This window comes from Ictalurus punctatus, chromosome 18 (genome assembly GCF_001660625.3).
Source record: "Ictalurus punctatus breed USDA103 chromosome 18, Coco_2.0, whole genome shotgun sequence".
Classification (NCBI taxonomy): Eukaryota; Metazoa; Chordata; class Actinopteri; order Siluriformes; family Ictaluridae; genus Ictalurus; species Ictalurus punctatus.
In genome coordinates, this window is record NC_030433.2 from 18095837 (window position 1) to 18107638 (window position 11802).

Here is an 11802-nt window from a genome sequence, read left to right on the forward strand (position 1 = left end):
CCACGGCCCATTTTAAGCTTTTTGGCAGAGACAGTCAGGTTTTCATTTAATATCTGTTTATAATTGATAGTCCATGATGCCATGTATCCCAACAAAATGTCCAGGTCCTCTGGCAGAAAAAGAGCCCCAAAACATTAAAGATCCACCACCATATTTAACCGTGGGCATGAGGTACTTTTCCATACGGTTACCTCTCTGTGTGCGCCAAAACCTCCTCTGGTGTTTATTACCAAAAAGCTCTATTTTGGTTTCATCTGACCATAGAACCCGATCCCATCTGAAGATCCAGTAGTGTCTGGCAAACTGAAGACGCTTGAGATTATTTTTGGATGAGAGTAGAGGCTTTTTTCTTGAAACACTTCTGAACAACTTGTGGTGATGTACGTGACTTCGGAATGTAGTTCTGGAGATTTTCTGACCCCAAGATGCAACTAACTTCTGCAGTTCTCCAGCTGTGATCCTTGGAGCTTTTTTGGCCACTCAAACCATCCTCTTCACAGTACGTTCAGACAGTATAGACACACGTCCAATTCCAGGTTTATTCATAGCATTTCCAGTTGACTGGAACTTCCTAATTATTGCCCTGATGGTGGAAATGGGCATTTTCAATGCTTGTGCTATTTTCTTATAGACACTTCCCATTGTGTGAAGCTCAACAACCTTTTGCTGCACATCACAGCTATATTCCTTAGTCATATCCATTATTATGAATGACTAAGGGAATTTGGCCTATGTGTTACCTCATATTTATACCCCTGTGAAACAGGACGTCATGGTTGAACAATTTCCTGTTCTTAGTCACCCCAAAAAATTTAATGGGAATATACTTCACATATTTTTCTCATATTAATTCATAGACGTGCCAATAATTGTTGCACACCTATATTTAACAAAGTTTTTTTTTTTTGTTGATGAACCTGTGTTGTGTTTGCAATTGTTTGATATCCCTGAATTTTCTTAACAGAAGAACAAAAGGTTAAACAATAAAAACAAATTTTCAAAGCCTTCTTTGCTCATATTTACCAAAGTTGCAATATTAGTGGAGGGCACTGTTGGTACAGTATAGTAGGCATACATAACACCGCCCCCTTTATACACAACATTTCTGAAATGCCTTGCTGCTCTCCTTAATTTCTTGCATTAATGTATTTTTTTCTCATCTTTTTTTAAGATATGGGGCTTTTGGTAAATGGTCTGCACTTATATAGCGCTTTTTTAACCTTAGCGGTTCCAGAGAGTTTTACACTGGTTCTCATTCACCCCTTCTCACACACACACACCAATTTCTCGTCTACCAAGCACTGACTGAAATGTTCTCAGTGTAGATAAATAGAACAAACATTGGGAAAGATAAAAGATTTCTTAATGTGTAAATATCATCTTTTTGGGAAGGGAATGAGAATATAAGCTTTACAATTCAACTGCAAAAAACTTCTCTGTATAAATAACCATTTTCTCGTAATTGCTTTTTTTTCTCTTTCTTCTCCTCTGCTTTCTGACTCTATTTATGCTTCCGCCTCGCCGCCTCCTTTCTCTGCTCCGACACCAATAAAAGACATGACTGGTGTTATTTGAACGAAGACGGGGAGCTTGGCCTGGCCTATCAGGGGCTAAAGCAAGTAGCCAGGTTGTGCTTTTGTGCTGTGGTCTTCTGCTACCTTCTTGCTTCCTCATTTAACATCAGCTAACTTCAGTCCACGTTTTTTTTTTATTAGATAGTATATGCACTTAAATGAAATCATTTATGTTCCTGGCTTCTTTTGAGCTTTTTGTGTTGTTTGCATGGAAAATGAGCATCTTGGGATGTTTCTGTCTTCTGTCACTCCTTCAAGTATTTTGTGATGTAGTGAACACTTTGTTTTAACTGGATCAGTGTGAACTCTCAGTGCTCAGATTTATTTTCAATCAAGTAACGAATTGTGTGTGTGTGTGTGTGTGTGTGTCAGGCTTCTGGAGGCACAGCTTCAATCCCAGAACAGGAAGCACAAGGATGAGCTGGAGGCTCTGCACACGCAAATCGAGGTGATGAAGGTGGATCTGGAGAAGAAGCAGGAGATGCTGAATCACTTCAGCACGCTGCCCCCCGATGCCCTGGTGGAGTTCAGCGTCCAGCAGGAGATCACACGCCTCACCAACGAGAACCTGGTCAGTCACAACCCTCTCACTCACTTAAACGACTCGAGAAACTTTCAGCTTTATAAAATTACATTGTTCAGTTTTGGAAATCCAGGAAATGCTGTGTATATGAAATTATAGCTGGGAGGTTCTCCATATTTTTAGGTAAACATCTATAGACTTGTGTGACGGTTTGCACTGTATAGCCATACTGTATAAACAACAAGATTCTTTCCAGAACATACGAAAAACAGTATAAAATTAGCCATGAGTTTTTACAACATTTTCACAGAAGTGGAAAAACACTGGAATTTGTGCTTAACATTTATTTTTAAACTATCTTAGAATTTTTTTCTCCACTAATATATTGTAAACGTACTTTTCTGTAGTTTGTTTTTATATATTTTTATCATTCTATTTTTAAATGCTTAATTGGTCCTCATTTTAGTGTAATAAAAAATCCTGGGTGTTTTTTTTTTATGTCGAATGTTTTAGTTTTATAGTGTGCGCTTTTATTGAGAAGTGTTTGGGGTTTTTTAACAGGAGAAAAACCATTTTTTTAAAAATTATCTACAAACAAATAGAGGTTAACAATCTAAAACACAAGAAAAAAATCAACAAAAGATATTTCTGGATCAGAAAGATCTTTGAAACCGCACAAATATCTGGAATAAATGAAGTTTTGTCATTTGCTTTATTTTGTCCTGAGAGCATGCAAATGTTTGCACACAACTCAATTTATTTCTGAATAAAATTTTTTAATAAATGTCGGAACATCGACAATTAGAATAAAGACGAGACTGGAGTGAACTCGTATCGTGAAAATATTGTGTTGAGACGTTTTATGTAAAATGCAGTGAATGTAAAGTGTAGTGTGGTTTCTCCCCATGCTGAGGATAACCGTGGTTATTTGCATTCCAGGACCTCAAGGAGATCATGGAAAAGCTGGAGAAAAATGAGAGAAAACTGAAAAAGCAGCTCAAGATCTACATCAAGAAAGTTCAGGAGCTTGAAGGTTCGCCTTTCTTCCTTTTTAAAAAAAATTATTTTCTAGTATTTATGCAATTGCGTTAATATCGATGGTAATGAGAGATGCGTGTGTGTTTTGCAGCATCTCAGGCAGCGGCGAATCGGCCCAAGCTGGTCAGGCAGGTCACAGTTCAGAGGAAGGAGAAGGACTTTGAGGGCATGCTGGAGTACTACAAAGAGGACGAGGCCCTGCTGGTCAGGATGCTTATCAGCGGTAAGCATTGTAAGGCATCATGATGAGTTAGTGCTTTAACTATAACAGATCTTAAATCACCCATGGTGTGTGTGTGTGTGTTGATTTCAGACATGAAGCCCCAGGACGTTTCTGCTACAGTACCTTGTCTCCCAGCGTACATCCTCTTCATGTGCATCCGGCATGCAGACTACATCAACGATGACCAGAAAGTGCACTCTCTGCTCACCTCCACCATTAACGCTATCAAGAAACTTCTCAAGGTATAGCATCCTTCATCCATACAAACAATGAACTTTTATTTGAAAACTTTGCCAAGGGTCTGAGTCCACTATCAGTTTTTAATGATGTACCCTAGAGGGTAGACAATCCCAATAGTACAATTCCCTGCACATCTTCATGTGTAGGGAATAGGGCACCATTTTGAACACCAGCCATTGTGTGTTCATTGTTGTCGACTCATATATTGAAGAATGTTTTTGTTTTTTTTTTTTTGTTTTTTTTTTTTTTTGAATAATGAATTGTTTTTTTTTTTTTTGTTGAACACAACTAAAGTCGAACTACCAATACGTTAACTCTCGTCATAATATTCAAATTTCAAACGTGCAAATTGAAAGCACCCCATTCGAACACGACCTGCCTCTTCCTGTGGTAAACCACAGTAATATGCAAGGAATTAAACTCCTGAGAGTACACTGTTTTAACAAAATAATTAAGAACGTGGTGGTGTGGTGCAAGCCGACGTGTAGCCGAGTTATAGTTACAACCCTGAAGTAGATTATTTTCCTATAACAGCGTGTCCCATAGTGTTTTATTCCTCTTATACCACAACAGTTTCATTTTTCATTTTTATTGAATGACGCAGCATATTTTTGATCTGTTTATAGTTACGGAATGACCACAGAACAAGTTTTTGTTATCACTTGTGTTAGAGCAGCTATAAACATGCAACATAAACTTTTTTCCCCCTCTCCTTTAAAGTTAATAACACTATGTACAGTAGCTTGTAACGTTGCCTAGAAACTGTAAAGCACAAAGCCCTCCAGCGTGAAGACTGTTCATTCTACTGTCACATGTCTAATACTATTTGAGATTTTCAAGTGAGGTTTTAAGTTCTTAGCCAAATATGGCAAAACCTTTCAGCTTACTTTAAAATTGATTTCCAGTCGTTTGTAACTGATGAAATAAAATAGACTCGTGCTTTTGCATCCTGCTTCAGGTTATTGATGTTATCTGTCATTCACAGAAAAACAGCGAAGACTTTGAGATGACATCTTTCTGGCTAGCTAACACGAGTCGACTTCTGCACTGCCTGAAACAGTACAGTGGAGAGGAGGTGAGAAAATGCTTAAAAACGAAAGATCCAAACTTACAATTCATTATAGCACCAGTTCTCATCTTAAGTAGTAGAAAGATGGTCTAAATACGTTCTGTATTTTAGTTAAGCCTTGTATGATTTTTGTCTCTCAGGCATTCATGACCCAGAACACACCAAAACAGAACGAGCACTGCCTGAAGAACTTTGACTTGGCTGAGTACCGGCAGGTTCTGAGTGACCTGAGCATCCAGATCTACCAGCAGCTCGTTAGAATAGCTGAGGGCATGCTGCAGCCCATGATCGGTTAGTACAAGAAGAGTTTTCTTTAAACACTCAAATAATTGTTTTGTAATGTTGGCATCAGATACAGTTAACATTTGAATCTGATTATTAAATTTTATTCTAATAACTTGACCCCTTCTTCCCCCAAACATTAGTGTCGGCCATGCTAGAGAGCGGCAGTCTGACTGGAGTGAAGCCCATGGGCTACAGGAACCGCTCCTCCAGTGTGGACTGTGACAGTGGAGGCCCATCAAGCTACACGCTGGAGGTTTTGATCAAGCAGCTCGGTCAGTTCTACACACTCATGAGTGACCATGGGCTCGACCCTGAGATCATACAGCAGGTTGTGCGCCAGCTCTTCTACAGCATCAACGCTGTCTCACTTAACAACCTGCTGCTGCGCAAAGACGTGTGTTCCTGGAGCACCGGCATGCAGCTCAGGTACTAACCATATGTCACACCGTAATGCAGCTCAGGTACTGGACCATACAGTATGGCATGCTGTAATGCAGCTCAGGCACTGAACTATGCGTCACAATGTAATGCAGCTCAGGTACTGAACCATGCGTCACACCGTAATGCAGCTCAGGCACTGAACCATGCGTCACACCGTAATGCAGCTCAGGTACTGAACCATGTGTCACGCTGTAATGCAGCTCAGGCACTGAACCATGCGTCACAATGTAATGCAGCTCAGGTACTGAACCATGCGTCACAATGTAATGCAGCTCAGGTACTGAACCATGCGTCACAATGTAATGCGGCTCAGGTACTGAACCATGCGTCACAATGTAATGCAGCTCAGGTACTGAACCATGCGTCACAATGTAATGCGGCTCAGGTACTGAACCATGCGTCACAATGTAATGCAGCTCAGGTACTGAACCATGCGTCACACCGTAATGCAGCTCAGGTACTAACCATATGTCACACCGTAATGCAGCTCAGGTACTGGACCATACAGTATGGCATGCTGTAATGCAGCTCAGGCACTGAACTATGCGTCACAATGTAATGCAGCTCAGGTACTGAACCATGCGTCACACCGTAATGCAGCTCAGGCACTGAACCATGCGTCACACCGTAATGCAGCTCAGGTACTGAACCATGTGTCACGCTGTAATGCAGCTCAGGCACTGAACCATGCGTCACAATGTAATGCAGCTCAGGTACTGAACCATGCGTCACAATGTAATGCGGCTCAGGTACTGAACCATGCGTCACAATGTAATGCAGCTCAGGTACTGAACCATGCGTCACAATGTAATGCGGCTCAGGTACTGAACCATGCGTCACAATGTAATGCAGCTCAGGTACTGAACCATGCATCACACCATAATGCAGCTCAGGTACTGAACCATATGTCACACCGTAATGCAGCTCAGGTACTGAACCATGCGTCACACCGTAATGCAGCTCAGGTACTGAACCATGTGTCACGCTGTAATGCAGCTCAGGTACTGAACCATGTGTCAAGCTGTAATGCAGCTCAGGTACTGAACCATGCATCACAATGTAATGCAGCTCAGGTACTGAACCATGTGTCACACCATAATGCAGCTCAGGTACTGAACCATGTGTCACGCTGTAATGCAGCTCAGGTACTGGACCATACAGTATGGCATGCTGTAATGCAGCTCAGGCACTGAACCATGTGTAACACCGTAATGCAGCTCAGGCACTGAACCATATGTCACACCGTAATGCAGCTCAGGTACTGAACCATGTGTAACACCGTAATGCAGCTCAGGTACTGAACCATATGTCACACTGTAATGCAGCTCAGGTACCCAACCATACACTGTCACACCGTAATGCAGCTCAGGTACTGAATCATGTCACACCAAAGTGCACCTCAGGTACTGAACCATGTCACACCACAGTGCACCTCAGGTACTGAATCATGTGTCATTATTTTTGAGATTTATGCAGTATAACATGTTAAAAACAGATGTGTATCCTGCTGATTCAGGTACAACATCAGTCAAATGGAGGAGTGGTTGAGGGGACGAAATCTTCACCAGAGGGAAGTTATGTTAACCATCGAGCCCCTCATCCAGGCTGCTCAGCTGCTACAGGTGAAGAAGAAGACATCTCAGGACGCTGAGGCCATCTGCTCCATGTGCAATATTCTGAGCATGCAACAGGTAGGAGCCATAAACATTTATTATTCACACTCAATACAGCTGTGAATGAAGGAGCTCAACCTGCACTTTTAACTTCCTCAGATTGTGAAGATCCTGAATCTGTACACGCCGCTGAACGAGTTTGAGGAGAGGGTCACTGTGTCCTTCATCAGAGACATACAGGTACGCTAGTGATAAAAACAATTAAATAAAATAAAACAAGCAAGGTAGCTGGCTGTATTATGTTTTATACTACAGCGCTGTTGAATTCTTGAATCTGTTTGTTCAGAACTTGATTAATTTCCTATAATAGCTGCAAGTCAAATCATCCTAACAAGTTGTTTCTGTAGTAACAGCTTACACAGGAACATGTATGGCAGATTCTTCATGTAATCTAAGATTAAGAATTAATGGATAAAAATATATGATTTGGTGAAGCTGTCATAATGGAGATGTTTATTTAACATTCATGGAAGGAGTGTCCAGTGTCAGCACTTTTGTAACAGTTTTCCACCACATGAAAGTCTTCGATACAAAGGAGACATGATGTTAAAAGGAAATAATCAACTTTGGTGTGGGAACTCCAGCAGTAACTCCGTTGGACAGCATCACAACACAGTTTTGACTATTTTAATATTTATTTTGCAGCACACTACAAGTATTTTATCCTTACTTTTCATTTTTAAAAGAAAAATAAAATTTTATCTTAGTTCTTACTGAGATAGAGAGTACTAATAATAAATGTAGGGGAAAATATACACAAGTGCCTCTCAATTCACTTCCTCATATGTGAAATGTGAACATTTTAAAATATGTTTACCTATTATTTGAATTTTAACCCCAAAATATTAGTTGTTTAAAAATATTTGATTTGTTGATTGTATAACTGACCACTGCTAGTTTCTCTTTCTTGTCTGTACAGTAAATGTGTGATGAATCTTCTATTTCTAGAATCTTCTACAAGGCCGTACAGAGAACAACCTGCTCCTGGTGGACACCAAGCACACGTTCCCTGTGCTCTTCCCTTACACTCCTTCAGCTTTGAGCCTGGAAACGATGCACATCCCTGCCTCTCTCAACCTGGACTTCCTCGTCAGAGTCTGATGGCTCTCTGTTTCTTCTGTTTGTCTCTCTCTGAGCTCCATCAAATCAGCCTGAGAGCAGAGAGGAGAGCAAACCCCATGCACACAACCTCAGCAACCAGCAAACACCCTCCCTGACCAACACCATGACCAAGCTAGTTTTTCTGATAGAAGAATTACAGTGTTGAGGTGCTTTCTGTGTGTGTTCAGAGAAGGTGTAGAAGTCCCACTGCCTTCCTATGAGCCAGCTTATTTTCCTCTGGGTACTGTTTGGGATTAAACAGGCAGGTATTCATGTAACTCTGGAGATCATGTGATGTTAAGTAAGCTTCAGTGCAGATTTATTTCCTTACAGTTCAGAAGTTTGGTCTAATTTTCCGCACTTACACCCCTCAGTCCAGGTTCTAAATTGGGTCACCAAAGTCTTCGCTTTTTATGAATTTTTAGAATTCTGCAAGAATGCAGTGTCTGCAGTGAATCCTTTTCTTTACGAGATCCAGAACATCCAGAGTCTCGGACAGCTCTTCTAACACACACTGGTCGCGAGAGAGACAAGCCTGAGAGCAGCAGTTGTATGGTGGTGCAGAGAAAAGGTCTAGGAGACAGAACAGGACCTACCAGATACAAATGATTACACGTGTGATGAAAGGTAAATGGGGATGTGCTGAAAGGTCTTTGCAAGTGAATTGAAGAAATTAAGAGACACTACTCAGAATACCATAAACAAGCAGGTCTAGCTATAACATATGCCTTTGCATGCTGCCTTTATTTACAATTTTTTTTTTTTTTTTTTTTTTTTTTACATTTTCTTTAATCTTGTCATATCAGCCATCGATTTTTGGGAAAGTTGTGCACGTCCTGTATACACACGCCACTACATCGTGTGACACTTCAAATTATTTTAATTACTGCTGAGGTAGATAGCATCTTTGGGGGATAATTATCTGCAAAAAAACATTAGTTCATCATCTAGCCCAAAGGGCAAGTAAAATCTCTAGTGTGTTGTCCAGTCCTCTTTTGGTTGTCCAGAAACCTAATTCACAAAGCTAAATAAGATAATATAATAACATACGAGTTAGTTACAGCATCAAGGTATGACTCATCAACGTGAAGTGTATTAAGTTTAAAGTCAATACAAAAGCCTGGTTTATTTTCTCCAAAACCCAGGCTACTTCCCAGGATACTGATTTCTCTCCCCCTGATTTTGGATGAATTTTCAGTAACATTTGCATGTGTCCCTCTCAGAAAGGTTTTATATCTGTCCATCAGATAACAGTGAAGTGAGACATAATTATATTGGAAATGTAGTAAAATACATCTTCAGCTTCAGAGCTCAAGATCCCTGGTAAAATACAATATATTGATACTAATGTAAAACATGATATAACATTATAAAATTAATATTTAATGTTGAAATCCCATCTGATATAGCTGCAACTCTTCTCCTTTTACTGTACATTTTGCAAAATATGAGTTATTTTTTCCCCCATACATATACTGTATCTGTGCTGTAACAGGGAGGGTGTAAATAGCACAAATCTGTCCAGGTCTTGGTTTATTCTGTCTGTATCTAATTTTTAAACATCATGAGCAGGGGCTATGGTCTCAGTAATGCCACTTTATACTCTTTTTAAAGGCAATAAAAACAACACCATTGTGGATTTCAGTGTTGCTCTTATATATTATACAGGTGTAAATATATAATGCCCCCCCCCCCCCCCCCCCCCATTCTTGTGTGCTTATTACTTTATACAGTTTTAATTCGAAGGTTTCAGGAAGGTTCCGTTCACAGCACTGTGATCAATAATATCGGCTAAACCTACATTAATGTCTACATGTACAGCTGCATCGCAAAAAATTAGAACATTGTGGAAAAGTTCTTTTTTTTTTTCCATAATTTAATTCAAAAAGTGGATGTTTCATATATTCTAGATTCATTACATATAAAGTGAAATATTTCAAGCATTTTTGTTTTTGATTTTGTTTTAATCTTGATTACACTTACAGTTCATGGAAATCAAAAACCCAGTATCTCAAAATATTAGAATAAAGAATAATAGAGAAATGTCGACCTTCTGAAAAATATGTTAAAAGTAAGTTCCACTTTTTAAATTAAATTACGGGGAAAAAATGAACTTTTCCACGTGTTTTTTTGGGGGGGTTTTTTGGAGTTTTTTTTTTTTTAAATATAGATGCACCTGTATTTATATTGCAAATCTCATCAAGTGCCACAGGAATTTTTCTGTATGTTTTTCATCAGGCGTGTTTAGCCATGTTTAGCTGCTGGGTGGCAGCAACGCTTTCATATTGGATGTCCCTGAGTACTGAGGATGTGTATCATTTGTGATTTGTAGGCTCGTATCCTGTATGACTAACACTGTCCACAGATGTACTCTGTTGTACTTCAGATGTACCATCTGATTGTGAATCTGGTTACATACGCTGAGAAATCTGTGTGTATATATTTTAAGGAATATATTTTCTTGGGTGTTACTTTTCCAGACCTCTGACCGCATGTTAATAATGTACTAGTGATGTGTGCAGTCTGAAGAAATGCTGTATGAATCTGTTTATACTAAAGTCTACATACTAAAAAATAGAAATGCATGTCTGGTTAATATTAATGTGTCATCTCTAAAACTGATCTCATCCTTTATGGAGGAAATGGTTCCAGATTACATCTTAGGCAGAAAAAAAACCTGTCTACTAAACTAGATAGCTAACTTGGATAATGTCAGTAGTGACTGCAGTAGTCGTTAGTGTAACAGTAAAGTAATGAGGGTAAAGTCAGAAGGTGTTGATTCATTTTCTATAATTGCAGCTCTTACAATGGTGCAGATACAAATTAGGTTACATCACTGGATTCGTTCTAATGTTTTAGCATTTAACTCATTCATATTTTTGTTTTGTTAACTTTTGTTTTGTTTGAGGAAAAAAAAAAAAAGACTGGTCAGGGAACAATTGTTTATTGACACTATATCATAAGTGATCAGATGTTCCACAATGTTAAATGTAACTAAATATTTTTAGGAACTTTTTGTGGTTTCACATGCTTTTTCCTCAGTTTTCATGTTTCTGTTACTTATTTTCTATGTACTTACGTACCTTGCTCTGGGTGACTGGCAAGAAGAGGAGAGCAGAAGCAAATGGTGAAGTGCAAATTGAATGAAAAAAATGGTAAGAGAATGAAAAACAGGACTGGCTGGCACCAACAAGCAATTGGTTTGAAATGTGTTGACAAATTTATGATAGGGACACCATATTAACCAAAACAACCAATTAAAATAAATTACACAAAATAAGTACACCCCATGGAAATTGTTGGCTTGTTTGACATATTTGGACAAGCAAACATTTGATTGATTGATTTATTTATTTAGTCTGCGGTCTTGATAAAAAAAAAAAAAAATGTAGTTTGTAAATGTAATAAAAGTTTAGTTTGTGGTGCTACGACCAACGAAGGCTTGTGGCTTATCATTTTATTAAATATTTTCAAAATATTATTTTCTGAATAGTGAAAGAATGAATTTTGATGAATAAATTAATATGCACATTAGTCTATCATGTCATCTACTGACTTTTGGTTACATTCCTCTGAATAGAGTTGGCAACACTGGATAGTGACTAATAGGATTGTAATGGTGCATCATGACGATG

General features: G+C 39.0%; 1 protein-coding gene across 2 annotated transcripts in view; it reads left to right on the forward strand.

Annotated features, from left to right (window-relative positions):
- The window catches only part of myo5b (myosin VB), a 76088-nt gene extending 64486 nt beyond the window's left edge, over positions 1-11602 (forward strand). For both annotated transcript variants that reach the window (XM_053687693.1, XM_053687694.1), the window contains exons 30-39: positions 1947-2145; positions 3037-3130; positions 3227-3358; positions 3449-3600; positions 4584-4673; positions 4808-4958; positions 5093-5378; positions 6910-7084; positions 7166-7246; positions 8015-11602. In XM_053687693.1, coding sequence (XP_053543668.1) covers positions 1947-2145; positions 3037-3130; positions 3227-3358; positions 3449-3600; positions 4584-4673; positions 4808-4958; positions 5093-5378; positions 6910-7084; positions 7166-7246; positions 8015-8167 — 1513 coding nt within the window. In that variant the 3' untranslated portion in view covers positions 8168-11602. The remainder of the gene's footprint in view (positions 1-1946; positions 2146-3036; positions 3131-3226; positions 3359-3448; positions 3601-4583; positions 4674-4807; positions 4959-5092; positions 5379-6909; positions 7085-7165; positions 7247-8014) is intronic.
- The last annotated feature ends 200 nt before the right edge of the window (positions 11603-11802 follow it).